Source organism: Zeugodacus cucurbitae, chromosome X (genome assembly GCF_028554725.1).
Source record: "Zeugodacus cucurbitae isolate PBARC_wt_2022May chromosome X, idZeuCucr1.2, whole genome shotgun sequence".
NCBI lineage: Eukaryota > Metazoa > Arthropoda > Insecta > Diptera > Tephritidae > Zeugodacus > Zeugodacus cucurbitae.
The window spans coordinates 3,793,043-3,812,862 of record NC_071672.1 but is presented as its reverse complement, the minus strand read 5'-3'; the positions used below and the strand labels follow the sequence as shown (position 1 = coordinate 3,812,862).

Genomic DNA, 19,820 nt, shown 5'->3' with positions numbered 1-19,820 from the left:
GCCTCGAACCCCACCAAAGTGGTTAGTGTGTCCATTCCACACGCCAATTGGTACTGAATAATGCATTGCATTTTTCGGTGCGCTGGTCATCGCATTGATTTGATCCGCTGTGCACCGTGAGGTAAGGCCGTCGTCGGCAGGTACTCACGTTAATATTGGCTTTAGATGTCCCTCTAATTCAGTTGTTTGTAGAACCTCGAAGTGAACGGACGTGTTTGCGCATTATTGCGAGTTTTTAAAGCGATTATTAAAAAGTGTTTTCAGTGTTTCTGAAGCGAAAGAATTTTTCGGTTTTTCCGAATTTTTCGGTAGCCTGTTGTGAAAATAGACACAGTGAGCAGGTACGTGAGGGATTATACACATCGTGTGTATTCCCAAAAGTGTGTGAGGATAGCGGCTTTGGCCATTAACTTGTGTGTGGATTAGTGAACAAAGTGTGGGATTTCCCAGCAGTGCCGTAGTTAGCGGCATCTGCCATAACAAACCATTGTGTACAGTGCAAGTAGTGAAAGTTCTGTGTTTTTGTTGTGCGCGAGTGTAGGAGAAATGCCTCCACCACGGAGGAGAGGGGTAAAAGCCCCAGCGGAGAGTGAAGACTCCGGGCCTTCAATGGTCCAGGTGGAGTCATCGACCGATGAGGACGGAGTGGGGCAACCCTCGCGACCCCCACCCAAGAGGAAGGCGCGATTGGGTTCGCCACCACAGGCGAACTTGGGCGAGAGCGGTACAGATGGGGTACTCCAGAAGCTGGATACGGTTGCAACCAAAGCAGCCGTAGGACTGAAGGACGGAGCCAGTGGAAGCAGGCAAGGTTGCCCAAACAACAAGGTAGGAGGCAACAAGGGGGGTAAAGGGGGTGTTATTGGGGGTGGGGGCCATGTTACGGCGATGAAAGCCGTAACAGCCCAGTTGAGCGAAGTTGTGTTCGGGGCGAAAAGCCTCGAAGTCACAACAATGAAGGAACTCGTAGGGATCGCCTCTAAATATGAGGAGATTCTTATGAGTGTCCTTACGGAAAATGCTCACCTTCAAGGCTCCTGTGACTTCCTCTAAGGAAGTCATAAATAAAGTTGTTAAGGAGGTGGGGCCTTCACTGGGTGTTCGTGTCCATGATTTGAAGTCAATCAAGGGGGGTGGCGTAGTGATACGCACTCCCTCTGTTGCTGAGAGGGAGAAAGTGGCGAGCAACGCCAAATTCGGTGAGGTAGGGTTGGACGTTAGCGTCAATAAAAAGTTGGGGCCCAGGGTCGTGGTACAGGGAGTACACACCGAAATAGCCCATGAAGAATTCATGGAGGAGCTGTTTCGGCTGAACCTTCGGGAGTTCAGCCCCGAGTCCAAAAAGACGGACGTGAGGATGGTCAGTCGTCCCTGGAAGGTGGCGACTGATGGCAGGACAAATGTTGTCCTAGAGGGTACGGACAAACTAATGTCCACCCTCCTGGAGGCGGGTAGGTGCTACGTCAAGTGGTTCTCCTTCCGTGTTCGTGCGGATAGTCCCGTGACTGGCTGCTTCCGGTGCATGGGTTTTGATCACCGAGTGGCAGAATGCAGGGCCAAGTCCGATGTCTGTCGGAGGTGTGGTCAGGAGGGCCACAGGGCTGCCAGTTGCGTCAATGCCCCCCATTGTCGCAACTGTGCGTTTAAAGGAAGGCCAGCTGGACATCTCATGATGTCGGCTGCCTGTCCGATTTACTGTGGGGTTGTCGGACGTGCTCTCGCCAGACATTAATGGGTGTGATTTTTCAATTAAATTGCCAGGGTTCTTATGCCGTTATGTGCGAGTTAGGGAGTTGCTTGATAGAGGGTGGGTGCAGCATCGCCCTACTCCAGGAACAATACGCCACCAATTTTAGAATGGTAAGTGGTCTTCCTGGGGGTTTCAGGGTTTTCGCGGACCTTAGGTGTAATGCTACAATACTTGTGACTGACCCAAGCTATGACTGCATAGTTTTGGACTCGTCACAAGAGGGTGTATGTGTTTCTGTAGAGTGGGGTTCGGTAGGCTGATTGTTGCTAGCATGTATTGTAAGTTTAGGGAACCTATAGAGCCTTATCTGCGATACATGGATAACCTACTTCTACTTGCGAGTGGTTTATCCTAGGGATGGATGCGAATGCCATATCCTCGATGTGGTGTAGCAAGTTTCCCCGATGGGCTCGTAGATATTCGAACTACACTCGGGGACAGGCATTAGGCGAATGGGTGGCTGCTAACAGTCTCCACATCTTAAATGAGCCAAGCCAGTGGTTCACATTTGATGGGCCTAGAGGGGGGAGCGACATTGACGTGTCCTTAATCAATGAGGCAGCAAATAGGGCGTTCAGTTTTAGGTGGGAGATTAGTGGAGGGTGGGGATTGAGCGATCATAATTTGATAAAAATTATGTTTACCCCTAATTCCCCTCCCTCGACTTATGTAAGTCCATTGCGGCTATGGCGTACCTCTGGTATCGACTTGAACCAATATGGACAGTGTGTTAGGGAAGCGGTATTGGATATACCGCTCAGTGGGTTTGAAAATCTGGGGGTGGACGAGCAAATTGCTCGGTTGTATGAATTGGTCTGGGGAGTGAACGATTGGTTGTTGAAGAAATATAAAGATTTCAGGGTTAGGAAAATTAAGTGGTGGACGCAGGAGTTAACCCTGAAGAGGAGGGCTGTCCGGCGATTGAGACGGAAGTTTCAACGCGCTCGGCGGTCAAACTCGGATAGGTTGGCCCAGATTAGGAACGATTTCAGTTGTGCGAGTATAAGGCCATGCTTATAAAAATCAAAGAAGAGGAGTGGAGGGGGTTCGTTAATGAACATAGGGATGACCCCTGGGGTCAGGTCTTAAGGATTTGTAGGGGTCGTAGGAGGGAGGACATCACTTCTCTTCGTGTTGATGACACTGTGTTATCAACATGGAGTGAGTGTGCAGGGGTTCTGTTAGGAGCATTCTTTCCTAGGGCTGAGGAGCTGGCACCTCTTGCACAAGTGGTACCGGTTCCTCCACTTGATGATGGGGAGTTGGGATATGCCTTTAGCCTGGTTAGGTCTAAACGGTCCCCAGGTCTTGATGGTTTGAACGGAGAGTTGTGCATAAGCTTGTGGAAGTTCATTCCGGAATACTTGGAGGTCATTTACGATAAGTGCATTTGTGAGGCATATTTTCCACGTGAGTGGAAAAGTGCTATGGTTGTTCCTCTCCTGAGGTCACCTGATAAGATTAGGAGTGATCCACGATCTTATCGGGGCATCAGTCTTCTTCCAGTGCTTGGTAAAGTACTGGAGAGAGTTATGGTGGAAAGGCTTCAGGAACTAACGCGGGATTTGAGGTCGAATTGGTTTTAGGAAGGGACGTAGCGTAGAGGACGCATGGATGTATGTTCAGCGTGCTGTCGGGAGAATGCCAACAAATATGTCCTTGGCATATTTGTCGATTTCAAGGGGGCATTTGATTACCTAATCTGGGATCGCGTGATACAACGGTTAGAGGAACTGGGCTGTCCGGAAATTAGTCTCTGGCAGAGCTACTTTTCGGACAGAAAAGCCTCTATCGTTGGAATGAATGGTAGCGTTGATATTGGGGTAGAACGGGGCTGCCCACAGGGATCCATCTGTGGTCCATATATTTGGAACCTAATGATGGACTCTTTGCTTGGCCAGCTTGAAATACTTTGTGGTTGTTGTGCATATGCAGACGACCTCCTTCTCTTAGTTGAAGGTAGTTCACGGCTGGAGTTAGAGCGAAAGGGTGAACGATTTTTGGAAATTGATCACAATTGGGGTACAGGTGTGGGGGTTGAAATACCGGTTGACAAAACGGACACAATGCTATTGAATGGCATACTGTCATCGGCTCGTCCACCGATTGTCCGAATGAATGGTGTCAATATCAGGTATGTGACGCAAGTCAAATATCTGGGATTGACCATCGGTGAAAGGATGTGTTTCACTCCTCACTTGGTTAGCGTGGAGGAGCGTCTGTTAGGAATTGTCTGCAAGGTCAAACGTGTGTTAAGGAGTGATTGGGGTCTCGGACGTCGTGCGGTTCGTACCATATATCACGGCTTATTTGTGGCCTGTGCCACATATGGAGCCGCTATATGGTGGGAATTAGCATCTAAGGCCCGGGGTCGCCAAAAACTTCTCTCCATACAACGTTGTTTGATGGTTGCCTGTTTGCCTGTATGTCGCACCATTTCTACAGATGCGTTGTTAGTGGTGTGCTCTCGGATAGTCGGAATGCCGAACATTTAGGGTCGTTTGATATGTTTGCACGTGTTTTGTTCAGTCGGCGTAGGCAATTAGTTGTAAATCGGGTAGGGGAGGTATAATTTTTTATACCATTAACTTAAATGGTCACCAGTCCGGAGCAGTATGATAGCTCACCTGGTAGTAGTTTCAACTACGAGGTCTGACCGTAGACTTAATTCTGGTACCACCGGGAGTAGGAGCCCTTGGAGTTCGCTCCAACCTACTCATGCGGACTGGCCCCTCGGGGAGTATCGTGGTGGTTGTGGTTTAATACCCGAATGCGGGAAGAGTGTTTTGGTCACTCAATGTGGAGTTGCATTGCAACCGGGTGCCGGACCCAAAGTACGGCAGAGGTTTTAGATAGGCCTCGAACCCCACCAAGGTGGTTAGTGTGTCCATTCCACACGCCAATTGGTACCGAATAATGCGTAGCATTTTCGGGGCGCTGATCATCGCATTGATTTGATCCGCTGTGCTTTTGAGCACCGTGGAGTAAGGCCGTCGTCGGCAGGTACCCACGTTAATCCCACCGGACGTTGTCCCCATCTGTAAAGAGCCGACACCACATGGTGATATATTTGCATATAACTACTAATTAATTTTCATATAATTACTAATTGTATGAATTCATACAAGTAAATAATTTTCATATAGATACTAAGTTTATGAATTCATACAAGTAAATAATTTTCATATAAGTACTAATTAATTTTCATATAAATACTAAATAATTTTCATATGAATACTAAATAATTTTCATATAGATACTAAGTTTATGAATTCATACAAGTAAAAAATTTTCATATAAATACTAATTGTATGAATTCATGCAAGTAAATAATTTTCATATAAATACTAATTGTATGAATTCATGCAAGTAAATAATTTTCATATAGATACTAAATAATTTTCATATAGGTACTAAGTTTATGAATTCATACAAGTAAAAAATTTTCATATAAATACTAATTGTATGAATTCATGCAAGTAAATAATTTTCATGGTCGACAAAAATTCCTCTTGGCTATATCCTCCGCGCGGGTGTCGACTGGGCAATGGGTGGCGCTGCCTGCACTGCTGGGGTCTCAAGCGGTCTATGACAAGCTAAGTCACGGCAGTGCAGGCAGGCGCCATCTAGCTAAGGCTGATGTACTCCACATCCATCATCATATGTTGGAATGCTCTATATGTATCCTCATAGGGCGGTGGAGGCGTGAGTACATTAGCCATTGCCAGTGGGGTACCTGGCGGTAGGTATAAAACGCTAGGGGTAGAGACCCCCGAATACAAAAACTCAAAATGGAGGACAAAAAGGAAGAACTGCGGGCTGGGATATCAGCCCAAACGTCGGTGGGAGACGAGGCTGCTTCCACCGGCGGGCACAGCGACTTTTCAAGCTGTGTCGCCAGCGGCCACACCTCCACTGCAACGGGAGCAGGTTGCGGTGGTTGTAATGCTACTGCCAGACCAGCTCTGCAGCGCGCGGGTTCCGCAATCCATGAAGATTCGGACCCAGAAAGCGCTGTGAGCATAAATACAGACAAAGAAGAAGAGCTTCTTCGCTCTCCGCAGGATTCGACCGAGGGTTCCAACTCTGGCAACAAGAGAGGGCCCCGGAAGAAGCCCTGCAAGGAGGGGTTGAAAGCCAAATCGAGATACAAGGCGGCGGTCGGCATTTGTAACCGACTCGAAGGCAAGTCCAACCTGAGTGAAGAGGAGATGAAACGGTTGTCTTGGGCCAGAGAGGAGGTGAAAAGCGGCCGCGCGCACTTTGCCTCACGTAGTTGGTGCAGTGCCTCGAACTCAGCATTTGCTAACCGTATCGAGGAGCATATTGCTGAGAAGAGGCAACGGTCGACAGAGAGCGAACCGAAAGCGCCAACGAAGAAAAGAAAGACAAAAGACGAGGCTGAGAAGCCAAAAGTTAAGCGAGCGGACGACAAGCCGACAACGTCCAGAGCAGCGGCGGCAGCTAATGAGGTGGCAAAGCGACACTTGATCGTGGCTCTCATTGACCGCAGTAACCCGCTGGGACAGATGTCGCAGGAGCGGTGGAAAGTAGTCGAAATGAAGCTACTAGAAGCGCTCTTCTCGAGGATGGACGCCGATCCTAGCGCACCAATGCCAACGTTTGATGGAGCAGGGTGGCTTGGTGGCGTCAAAATCCTTAAATGCAAGGATGATCCGTCGCTGACATGGGTGAAGGAAGCAGTGAGAACGCTCCCAAACCTGTGGAAGGACGCGAAACTCGAGGTTGTGGATCGGAGCAGCATTCTGTCGGTTCCAAAGCGAAGGTGGTGATACCTCGCGTGGTAGACCCGGAACATGCACTTCGACTGCTACAACGACTAAACCCGGACGTGCCGACCAGTGATTGGAGAGTACTGAGCGTAGCTAAAACTGCAAACGCAGATGGAGGCCAGAGCTACATACTCCAATCAATAAGGCGGCTGACGACATTTTATATGCCAGATTCGGGAAGATGGCTTGGGGAGTTGGAAGCGTATTCCTTCGCCTCAAAAAGCGCCACCCCGCGGATGGCAATGTAAACACACTGGAGACGGGTGAAGTCGAAAAAGATCTCGGAATTGAAGAGATAATGGCGACTTCATTAGTCTTGCAGGAGGTGGAGGGGTCACCTGATCAGTACTCTAAGGTTAATGAACCAGGAGCTGACGGGTCTTCAGGTGAACCTCCACAAAAGTAAGATCGCATCTGCCGAACTCCTTCTCAATCTAGAGAAGGGCGGCTACGACGTGGCTTTAGTCCAGAAACCATGGATAGCATCGGGTAACGCTGTATTCCCATGTTAACTTAAATCTCTCCACAGACGACCTGACGGTGGTGGCGGTAAAGGATTGCAGCGATGAGCTCATACTCCTTGCATCCTGTTACCTGCCACATGACGGCGAGGCACCGACTGCAGAACTCCAGAGGCTGGTGGCTACATCCAGCAGAAGGAAACAGTCGCTGGTAGTTGGGGCTGACGCTAACGCGCACCACACGATTTGGGGAAGCCGAGACATCAATGCAAGAGGTGAGTCCCTGTTAAACTTTATATTAATGAGTAGTCTAGTGATAGCAAACCGGGGGAAGGAACCTACGTATATAGGACCAACCTCGAAAAACGTCCTAGACTTTACACTTTACACCAGTAGTGGTACAACGGTTGAGAACTGGAGGGTGCTAAGTACACCGTCATTCTCTGACCATAGATATATACATTTCTCTATTAGAAAGGGGGTTAAAGCTAGACTTGAGGCTAGAAGAAACCCCAGAATTACAAACTGGGTACGTTACCGACAGATTCTGTTTGGTAAAAGACTTAGACCGTGCGTGTTCAACTCTCCTCAAGAGTTAGAGGAGGGTGTGAATCTCTTCTGTAGCACTCTTACTAAGGCTTATCATTCCGCTTGTCCTATGCTGCGGCCCAAACGCAAAATGAGACCCCCTTGGTGGAACAAGGAGCTCGAATCGTGTAGACGCAGTGTAAGGAAAATCTTCAACTTGGCCAAGCTAGCGGAGAGCGAGGAATGTTGGAATGAATATAAGGATCTGTTTAGAGACTACAAAAAGTTAACGCGCAGGAGCAAACGACAGTCCTGGAAAAACTTTTGTAGCAGCTTTGAAAGAACAAATGAGGTGACAAGACTTAGAAAACTGTTATCTAAAAGCCCCCCCTCGCCAAGCCTGGTTCGCAGAAACAACGGAGAGTGGACGGAGAATTGCAGGGACTCCTTAGAGGTTCTAGTTAGCGCACACTTTCCGGGATGCAAGAACCCGGTTAACACTCCACACGAAGGAAATACTGCTGTTATCCTGTCCGAGTGTATAATCACGGAGGATAAAATAGAATGGACAATCCGCTCCTTCGACTCTTACAAATCTCCCGGTACGGATGGCATCTTTCCAGCAATGCTAAAGAACGCAATGCAGCTGGTCGTGCCGTGGTTGCGAGTGATATTCAGAGGATGTTTAAGGTTTGGTTATGTACCGCACTCATGGAGAGAGGCTAGGGTGGTTTTCATACCGAAGGCAGGTAAAAACAATCCAACCTACTCGAAAGAGTTCAGGCCCATAAGTCTTACCTCTTTCCTTCTGAAGGCGCTGGAGAAAATACTAGATGCACATATAAGAGACACAGCGCCTCCTGGCAGCTTGTCCAAATCGCAACATGCGTATACAAAAGGCAGATCCGTGGAGACTGCACTCCATTCATTGGTATATAACATTGAAAAAGCTCTAGAATACAAGGAATATGCTCTGGGAGCATTCCTGGACATTTCAGGAGCATTCAATAATGTGTCTACGGAATCCATACTGCGAAGTATTGAGTCAATGGGTGTTGAGCCTGTCATACAAAGGTGGGTGAAAAACCTCTTGATGTCTAGAAAGATAAAAGCAGAATGGAATGATGCCAGTGTGACCAAGGAAGTCTGTAGAGGTACTCCGCAAGGCGGAGTGCTATCTCCACTCTTATGGACATTAGTGGTAAACAACTTACTAAAACAGTTTGAAAACAAAGCTCCCAAGATAACAGCGTATGCGGATGACATCGCCATCTTAATAACGGGAAAATGTCTGCACACTGTCAGCAGCATAATGACCAGCACTCTCAGCACTGTCAATAACTGGGCAACACAAGCGGGACTGGGGCTCAATGCGGAAAAGACAGACCTTCTGGTGTTTACTAGAAGGTACAAAATACCTGCATGGAGGCCCCCTTCGCTAAATGGGACCGAGCTCCCGCTCAAGGACCGTACCAAATACCTAGGGGTAGTTTTGGACACCAAACTTCTGTGGAAGTACAATGTGGAAGAGAGAGTGAGGAAAGCCAGTAATGCTCTGTATGCATGCAGGAAGATGCTTTGGCACTACCTGGGGGCTTTCTCCCACTCTCATGCACTGGTGCTACACAGCAATAGTGAGACCAATTCTGCTCTACGGGGTTCTGGTATGGTGGACGGGTACCAGAAAATCTACGTATCGGAAGCCGATGGAAAAGGTTCAGCGGCTTGCAGCGCTATGTATAACGGGGGCCCTAAGAACCACCCCAACGGCTGCTCTAGAACGAATATTAAACCTGCCACCTATAGATCTCTTTGCCGAAAGCTGCGCGGCGAAATCGGCGGGTCGACTGATGGCAATAGGTGAATTCACATACAGATTCTTCGGACACAGCTCGGTTGCTAAGAGCAGTCTGACAGGTATCGACTATCTGGTCCCATTCTACAACTGGGAAAGAGGTTTCGTGGTAAACATGGAAAAGGATGGTTGGCGCAAGGGCACCGTAACTACACGCAACACCTTAAATATCTATACGGATGGCTCTAAAATGGATGAAGGAGTAGGTGCAGGAATATACTGTCCGGAATTAGGCATAAGACAACCGTTCACACTGCCGAACCACTGCAGTATATTTCAAGCAGAGGTCTTTGCTATTGGGAAGGCAGCAGAGCTAGCCTCCGGCACACAAGGCCAATACTCTAAAATTAACATCAACGTAGACAGCCAAGCGGCAATCAAGGCAGTAACATCGTGTCGAATATCGGCCAAAAGTGTCCTGAGCAGCAGGGCAGCAGTGGTGAGGGTCGCCAGAAATATGAGGCTACACTTCTACTGGGTGCCAGGCCATAAAGGCATCGAGGGCAACGAAATCGTAGACGGGATTGCCAAGAGTGGTGTACAGCTGTTACCCGGATACATGATCAACATCGCTAAACCCATGCACATTCTATACGATGACATAGACAGGTGCATGGCAGGAAGAATCATATCTCGATGGAAGGATCTGCCGGGGTGTAAAACTGCAAAAGTCATGTGCAAAGCGGTAGATCAAAAATATACAAGGTTCCTACTGGAGCTAGATAGAAAGGGCTGTAGGACCATGGTTGGCATTCTTACCGGTCACAGCCTTGTAGCGGCGCATGCCTATAAAATGGGGCTGTCAGATGGGGAGGAATGCAGAAAATGTCAAGAGCAGGGCACCAAGGAAACAGTGGAGCATCTCTTGTGCGTTTGTCCTGCGTTAGCGAGACAACGTTTTAGGTACTTAGGGGCCCCACAGTACGATAAGTTAGAGGAGATATCGTCAGTGAAGCCTCATAAACTATTAAAATTCACGACTGGCGCAGGCATCCTGAACGATGACTACTACTCAGGGAACACGTAAAGGCACTCCATTCTGGTATCGCAAAGGAGCATAACTGGTCTATGCGTGGCCTGCAGGCCGACCAGACTAACCTAACCTAACCTAACCTAAATAATTTTCATATAAATACTAAATAATTTTCATATAGGTACTAAGTTTATGAATTCATACAAGTAAAAAATTTTCATATAAATACTAATTGTATGAATTCATGCAAGTAAATAATTTTCATATAAATACTAAATAATTTTCATATAGGTACTAAGTTTATGAATTCATACAAGTAAAAAATTTTCATATAAATACTAAATAATTTTCATATAGATACTAAGTTTATGAATTCATACAAGTAAAAAATTTTCATATAAATACTAATTGTATGATTTCATGCAAGTAAATAATTTTCATATAAATACTAAATAATTTTCATATAGATACTAAATAATTTTCATATAGGTACTAAGTTTATGAATTCATGCAAGTAAATAATTTTCATATAAATACTAAATAATTTTCATATAGATACTAAGTTTATGAATTCATACAAGTAAAAAATTTTCATATAAATACTAATTGTATGATTTCATGCAAGTAAATAATTTTCATATAAATACTAAATAATTTTCATATAAATACTAAATAATTTTCATATAGATACTAAGTTTATGAATTCATACAAGTAAATAATTTTCATATAATTACTAATTAATTTTCATATAAATACTAAATAATTTTCATATAAATACTAAATAATTTTCATATAGATACTAAGTTTATGAATTCATACAAGTAAAAAATTTTCATATAAGTACTAATTAATTTTCATATAAATACTAATTGTATGAATTCATACAAGTAATTAATTTTCATATAAATACTACATAATTTTCGTATAGATACTAAGTTTATGAATTCATACAAGTAATTAATTTTCATATAAGTACTAAGTGTATGAATTCATACAACTAAATAATTTTCATATAAGTACAAAAAATTAAAAAAAAAAAAACAAATGTTATGCTATTTTTGATGTTGTAATATTTCTTATAAGCATAATGCTCGTAGAAAATGATATAAATTACTTGTGTATATATGAATTTAAAACTTTTACATGGTTAAAAAGATTTTTTCCATACGGTTTCGGGTTGGTGAGGTGTACGTGGCAGAAAACACATACGTTGTATGAAACTTTGATATTAGTACTTGTATGAAAATTTTAATACTTGTATGAAATTGCATACTTGGTACTTATATGAAAATTTTTTTCATATAAATATAAAAGTATTTAAGTGTAATATATAAATGAGAGCAATTAATTTCAAATCAAAAGAAAAACGTATATACTCTTAAAAAAAGATATATACACTATATGCATTGAAATAAAGTAAAATGTATAAAAAATGATATTATTTGAAAGTTTAACAAATACAAGAAGAAACATCGTCCTTACATTAATAATTATATTATATATGTATAGAGAACGAAAATTCTTTCTCACGATAAGATACAATCTCAAAGTCCGAATAAGACCGCAATAAATAATACAATAATATGAAATTAAATGAAATGAAGTGAATTTTTTAATCGATCATAGTAAAAGAAATTTCATAATTATTTATTGTCGCGATTTCGTTCTTCTTTGCATTTTGTATATGTCGTGTACTTAATATTCAAATATTGAAAATATCATTATAAAAATTTATATAGTATAAAAAATATTATATAAATGAATAAAAAACATTATTCTGGTTGATTCTGCCAGTAGTTATATGCTAGTCTCAAAGATTAAGCCATGCATGTCTAAGTACAAACAAATTAAAAGTGAAACCGCAAAAGGCTCATTATATCAGTTATGGTTCCATAGATCGTTAACAGTTACTTGGATAACTGTGGTAATTCTAGAGCTAATACATGCAAAATAAACACGGACCTTTTGGTACGTGTGCTTTTATTAGGCTAAAACCAAGCGATCGTAAGATCGTTATATTGGTTGAACTCTAGATAACTTGCAGATCGTATGGTCTCGTACCGACGACAGATCTTTCAAATGTCTGCCCTATCAACTTTTGATGGTAGTATCTAGGACAACCATGGTTGCAACGGGTAACGGGGAATCAGGGTTCGATTCCGGAGAGGGAGCCTGAGAAACGGCTACCACATCTAAGGAAGGCAGCAGGCGCGTAAATTACCCACTCCCAGTTCGGGGAGGTAGTGATGAAAAATAACAATACAGGACTCATATCCGAGGCCCTGTAATTGGAATGAGTACACTTTAAATCCTTTAACAAGGACCTATTGGAGGGCAAGTCTGGTGCCTGCAGCCGCGGTAATTCCAGCCCCAATAGCGTATATTAAAGTTGTTGCGGTTAAAACGTTCGTAGTTGAATTTGTGCTTCATACGGGTAGTACAGCTATAATTGTGGTATGTACATTACCTTATGTATGCAAGCGTATTACCGGTGGAGTTCTTATATGTAATTAATACAATGTAATTTTTATATATTCCTCCTATTTAAACCTGCTTCAGTGCTCTTCATCGAGTGTTGTTGTGGGCCGGTACAATTACTTTGAACAAATTAGAGAGCTTAAAGCAGGCTCCAAATGACTGAATATTTTGTGCATGGAATAATGAAATAAGACCTCTGTTCTACTTTCATTGGTTTTTAGATCAAGAGGTAATGATTAATAGAAGCAGTTTGGGGGCATTAGTATTACGACGCGAGAGGTGAAATTCTTGGATCGTCGTAAGACTAACTTAAGCGAAAGCATTTGCCAAAGATGTTTTCATTAATCATTCATTAATTAACGAAAGTTAGAGGTTCGAAGGCGATCAGATACCGCCCTAGTTCTAACCATAAACGATGCCAGCTAGCAATTGGGTGTAGCTACTACTATGGCTCTCTCAGTCGCTTCCCGGGAAACCAAAGCTTTTGGGCTCCGGGGGAAGTATGGTTGCAAAGCTGAAAGGAATTGACGGAAGGGCACCACCAGGAGTGGAGCCTGCGGCTTAATTTGACTCAACACGGGAAAACTTACCAGGTCCGAATATAAGCGTGTAAGACAGATTGATAGCTCTTTCTCGAATCTATGGGTGGTAGTGCATGGCCGTTCTTAGTTCGTGGAGTGATTTGTCTGGTTAATTCCGATAACGAACGAGACTCAAATATATTAAATAGATGCTTTCAGGATTATGGTGTTGAAGCTTATATAGCCTTCATTCATGAGTTCATCTTGAATGTGAAAGTGTTTGAATGTGTTTATATAAGTGGAGCCGTACCTGTTGGTTTGTCCCATTATAAGGACACTAGCTTCTTAAATGGACAAATTGCGTCTAGCAGTAACGAGATTGAGCAATAACAGGTCTGTGATGCCCTTAGATGTCCTGGGCTGCACGCGCGCTACAATGAAAGTATCAACGTGTATTTCCTAGACCGAGAGGTCCGGGTAAACCGCTGAACCACTTTCAAGCTTGGGATTGTGAACTGAAACTGTTCACATGAACTTGGAATTCCCAGTAAGTGTGAGTCATTAACTCGCATTGATTACGTCCCTGCCCTTTGTACACACCGCCCGTCGCTACTACCGATTGAATTATTTAGTGAGGTCTCCGGACGTGAACACTGTGACGCCTTGTGTTTCACGATTGTTTCGCAAAAGTTGATCGAACTTGATTATTTAGAGGAAGTAAAAGTCGTAACAAGGTTTCCGTAGGTGAACCTGCGGAAGGATCATTATTGTGTTCCTATCCGTAAATATTATAAAAAAACAAACAAACAAACAAACAAAAAAAGAATAAAAAAGAAAAATTATTTTCTTTTTTTTCTTTTCATTCATTTATTTGAATGTTTTTCTTTTTTTTCTTTTTTTTTTACACCTTGTATTGTAGTATAATGAAAATTATATTGCATACATTGTATTTGAACGCAACAAACCTTTAAACATATATAGTTGTACTTATTATTTATGAAAATAATATAAATGATAAGTTAATTTGTTCTCGTTAACGTGTGTAATTAAATAAAATGTAATAAAAAAGGAATTACTGTTTTTGTTGGACTAAGACATGCGCAACTTGTAAATGTTTGGGTTGAAAATTACAATTTATTGAAAGATGTTTTAAAATAATTTATATAATATACGAAAACGAAATGTAATATAATTGTTATTCTTTCAATAAATTAAAAACTCTTGACGTTAAATTAAAATAAACAAAAAATTATCACTCTAAGCGGTGGATCACTCGGCTCATGGGTCGATGAAGAACGCAGCTAACTGTGCGTCATCGTGTGAACTGCAGGACACATGAACATCGACATTTTGAACGCATATTGCAGTCCATGCTGTTATGTACTTTAATTAATTTTAAAGTGCTGCTTGGACTACATATCGTTGAGGGTTGTAAGACTATGCTAAATTAGTTGCTTATTCTTTTAGTCAATTAAAAGAATTTAAGCACATGGTATATTACTGGATTGTATTTTTCAATCCATAATATTAATAGCATAAAAAGAAATATAGAAAATATATTCTTGAACACCTCATATTTGAACGAAATTTTATAATAAATAAGAATCTTAGTATTCCCAAAAACAATAAAATTTCAATATTATTTCAAATAATATATACATTTAGAGGAACGTCTAGCATAAAATATTATTTTATTCTAGGATTGCCTTACATGTAAAAAAGCAAGAAAATAATATTGTTGTTATAATGAAGTAGTACGCGGGATGAAAAGATTGAATATTTATTATTAAGAAAATTATTGGTGTTAAGAAATAATTATGTATGTTTCTTTAAAATAGCAAAAAGCTAAAATATAAAATAAATATAAATATTTTTATACAACCTCAACTCATATGGGACTACCCCCTGAATTTAAGCATATTAATGAGGGGAGGAAAAGAAACTAACAAGGATTTTCTTAGTAGCGGCGAGCGAAAAGAAAATAGTTCAGCACTAAGTCACTTTGTCTATATGGCAAATGTGAGATGCAGTGTATTGAATATCTTAATATCTAGTAAGAGAAATTAACGATTTAAGTCCTTCTTAAATGAGGCCATTTACCCATAGAGGGTGCCAGGCCCGTATAACGTTAATGATTATAGAAAGATATTTCCAAAGAGTCGTGTTGCTTGATAGTGCAGCACTAAGTGGGTGGTAAACTCCATCTAAAACTAAATATAACCATGAGACCGATAGTAAACAAGTACCGTGAGGGAAAGTTGAAAAGAACTCTAAATAGAGAGTTAAATAGTACGTGAAACTTTATAATATTATAGGAATAGTGTGCATTTTTTTCATATAAGGACATTGTAATCTATTAACATAATAAAATATTTATCAAAAGATCATTGGTGTTAAGTTTATTCAAATTAATTTGCTTTTAGCTTATTAACATAGAATAAATACTGATGATTTGATAAAGTGTTGATAGATTTTACATATATAATGCTTAAATTCTTTTGAATTTTACAATAATATTATTATCATTGATTTTAATATTAATTGTATGCATTTATATGATTAACAATGCGAAAGATTCAGGATACCTTCGGGACCCGTCTTGCAACACGGACCAAGGAGTCTAACATATGTGCAAGTCATTGGGTTATATTAAACATAATGACGAAATTAACTTAACTTTTATATAATGGGATTAATTTTTAGTGAAATATTTTACTATTAATTCAATCCCGGGGCGTTCCATATAGTTATGTATAATGATAATTTATTATTATTTATACATCTAACTGGAGCGTACCTTGAGCATATATGCTGTGACCCGAAAGATGGTGAACTATACTTGATCAGGTTGAAGTCAGGGGAAACCCTGATGGAAGACCGAAACAGTTCTGACGTGCAAATCGATTGTCAGAATTGAGTATAGGGGCGAAAGACCAATCGAACCATCTAGTAGCTGGTTCCCTCCGAAGTTTCCCTCAGGATAGCTGGTGCATTTAAATATTATGTAAAATAATCTTATCTGGTAAAGCGAATGATTAGAGGCCTTAGGGTCGAAACGACCTTAACCTATTCTCAAACTTTAAATGGGTAAGAACCTCACCTTTCTTGATATGAAGGTTGAGGTTATGATATAATGTGCCCAGTGGGCCACTTTTGGTAAGCAGAACTGGCGCTGTGGGATGAACCAAACGTAATGTTACGGTGCCCAAATTAACAACTCATGCAGATACCATGAAAGGCGTTGGTTGCTTAAAACAGCAGGACGGTGGACATGGAAGTCGTAATCCGCTAAGGAGTGTGTAACAACTCACCTGCCGAAGCAACTAGCCCTTAAAATGGATGGCGCTTAAGTTGTATACCTATACATTACCGCTAAAGTACATGATTTATAATACAATTTCGGTTGGATTATAAATTTTGAAACTTTAGTGAGTAGGAGGGTGCAATGGTGTGCTTAGAAGTGTTTGGCGTAAGCCTGCATGGAGCCGCCATTGGTACAGATCTTGGTGGTAGTAGCAAATAATCGAATGAGGCCTTGGAGGACTGAAGTGGAGAAGGGTTTCGTGTGAACAGTGGTTGATCACGAGTTAGTCGGTCCTAAGTTCAAGGCGAAAGCCGAAAATTTTAAAAGTTTTAATGAATTGTTGAGAATATATTATGTTTTCTTCATAGTAATTAAACACTTGAATAATTTTGAACGAAAGGGAATACGGTTCCAATTCCGTAACCTGTTGAGTATCCGTTTGTTATTAAAAATGGGCCTTGTGCTCATCCTGGCAACAGAAACGACCATAAAGAAGCCGTCGAGAGGTATCGGAAGAGTTTTCTTTTCTGTTTTATAGTCGTACTACCATGGAAGTCTTTCGAAGAGAGATATGGTAGATGGACTAGAAGAGCATGACATTTACTGTTGTGTCGATATTTTCTCCTCGGACCTTGAAAATTTATGGTGGGGTTACGCAAACTTCTCAACAGGCCGTACCAATATCCGCAGCTGGTCTCCAAGGTGAAGAGTCTCTAGTCGATAGAATAATGTAGGGAAGTCGGCAAATTAGATCCGTAACTTCGGGATAAGGATTGGCTCTGAAGATTGAGATAGTCGGGCTTGATTGGGAAGCAATACCATGGTTTATGTACTCGTTCTGGGTAAATAGAGAATTTCGGTTCTTGTTCCCCGGATAGTGGTTACGTAGCCAATTGTGGAACTTTCTTGCTAAAATTTTATAAGAATTATATCGCAAGATATATATTCTTATTTAATTATAACGATTATCAATTAACAATCAATTCAGAACTGGCACGGACTTGGGGAATCCGACTGTCTAATTAAAACAAAGCATTGTGATGGCCCTAACGGGTGTTGACACAATGTGATTTCTGCCCAGTGCTCTGAATGTCAAAGTGAAGAAATTCAAGTAAGCGCGGGTAAACGGCGGGAGTAACTATGACTCTCTTAAGGTAGCCAAATGCCTCGTCATCGTATTAGTGACGCCCATGAATGGATTAACGAGATTCCTACTGTCCCTATCTACTTTTCGATTGTAGAATTTCAGATTGTTCAGACGTGTTTTCGTTTCTGTGCGTTTTCTGTGTCGTGAATTTTGTGTGAATTGGTGTTTTTTGTGTGGGAGCCCTCAGCATTGGATGTAAGTACATTCATTTTGAGTATTTGTGTATTAGTTTGTGATTTGTGGTAGTTTTTTAGCGCATTTGCATACATATTTAAGCATTAGTATATTAATATATACGTGTGTGTATATATGTGTGTTTTTTTTTCATAAAAAATTTTCATTTTCAATATATGTTCGATTGTATGTGTAGATAAAGTTTGTCAGTACGTGTATACTTTTTCTGTAGTTAGCTTTGTGTATTTTTACATTACTGCAAGTGTTTGAATATATATACAATTGTATGTATATTTTCTCATTTGTTAGTTTGTGTGTGCATATCATAGCTGGCTTTTGAAAATTTTTACATTGCGGCAGGTGTTTATTTATATACGTGTAGTTGAGTGTATTTTTGGAAATTTGAATTTGTGTTTGTGAAAAGAAAATTTGTTTGAGCAAGTGTTTTTTGTGTGACGTAATTTGTTTTTCGTTTGTTGTTTTTTGAGCACAGGTGTTTTTTGAGCACAGGTGATTTGGGCACAGGTGTTTTTGAGCATAGGTGTTTTCGAGCACAGGTGTTTTTGAGCACAGTTGTTTTCGAGCACAGTTGTTTTCGAGCACAGGTGTTTTCGAGCACAGGTGTTTTTGAGCACAGTAGTTTTGTGTGTGTAGGCGCGTGTTAGGTAGTATCTTTTGGGGTTTACGTGGTTTACCCACATTGTTAGCGTGGGTGCTGACTCTCATAGAGTCTCAGTGTTTTCTGTGTTTGTTGTTTTTCTGCTTTTTGGTTTTTCTGCCAGTGAGTGTTGTGTCGAGTGTCTGGTACTGAGTTGCCATTTGTTTCCGGGGGGATTGGGCAGGTTTTGCTCAAAGGGTGCCGGTGTCTGTCCGAGTGTTGAAGGTGCTGATTTTTGTTTAGACTGCGTTCGTAGCTGTTAACCTTTGACCTACAGTGCGATTTGGTTCAGCTCCACATCGGTTGGCTTGGAGCCGTTACGGGGACTTTGTTCTGTCCGGCGGTCTTTTTGAGTAGCCTTTCCAGACCTTTGGCTGGGTTGTGGGCTGTGCCCTCGCGAGAGCGCATTAACCGACTGCTTGGGTGGTGACTGCTACAGAGCGAGTATACGTGTGAGTCAGCGTCTTCAGTGCGTTCAGTTACACGCGCCTGGAGAGCAGCTGTTTCGGGTTTTACCTGAGCAGGTAGCTTCTGCGCCAGTGTTCGCCGGCGTAACAGCCTGCCTGGGGGTAGGCCGAAGGTGGGAATGGCTCCACCACGGAGGAGGAGGGTTAAGTCCTTCGCTGAAAGCGACGGGTCGGGCCCCATAACAGTGATGGTGGCAACGTCGTCGGGTGATGAGGAGGTGAGGCCACCGGTGAGGTCTCCGCCGCGGAGGAGGGCGCGTTTGGGGTCGCCTCTGATGGTTAAATCGGAGAACAGTGGGAGTGAGAGCGGTAGCGGAATAGGTGGCACCTCTGAAAAAGCGGTTGCTCACCCCGCAGTTTCGGGTGCTGCTAAGCCGGCCGAGAGCGGCGGTAACAGCGGCACTGGGAAGGGCGTCGCGGATAATGGCGTCGCTGATAAGGGCGTCGCGAAGGAGGGATCGACGAAAGTCAGCTCGGGGAAGGAGGGAGGGAAACGTGAGGGTGGAGTTAATGGGGGTGTGGTTGGGGGAGGCGCTATCAGCCATGTCGCTGCCATGAAGGCAGTGACGGCTGAATTAAATGCCTTGGTGTTTGGGGTGAAGGACTTTGAGGTCACTACCGCGAAGGGGCTGATGGAGCTTGCCTCGAAGTACGAGGCGCTTCTGATGACGGTAGTAACCGAGAATTCCCATCCTTGCGGTCAGGTTGAC

The 19,820-nt window shown here is 42.4% G+C and overlaps 1 protein-coding gene and 2 pseudogenes across 1 annotated transcript; all 3 read left to right on the top strand.

Annotated features, from left to right (window-relative positions):
- The first annotated feature begins 5,961 nt into the window (after positions 1 to 5,961).
- On the top strand, positions 5,962 to 6,543 carry LOC128922972 (uncharacterized). The gene has a single exon (XM_054235393.1). The coding sequence runs from the start codon at positions 5,962 to 5,964 to the stop codon at positions 6,541 to 6,543; it is 582 nt and encodes a 193-aa protein (XP_054091368.1).
- An 8,070-nt stretch (positions 6,544 to 14,613) lies between these two features.
- Positions 14,614 to 14,766, top strand: LOC128923232 (5.8S ribosomal RNA; annotated as a pseudogene).
- A 472-nt stretch (positions 14,767 to 15,238) lies between these two features.
- Positions 15,239 to 17,903, top strand: LOC128923415 (large subunit ribosomal RNA; annotated as a pseudogene).
- The last annotated feature ends 1,917 nt before the right edge of the window (positions 17,904 to 19,820 follow it).

What these genes read in the sequence shown, in the direction of transcription:
- LOC128922972 (XM_054235393.1), top strand. Translation starts at nt 5,962, where the DNA reads ATGAAACGGTTGTCTTGGGCCAGAGAGGAGGTGAAAAGCGGCCGCGCG.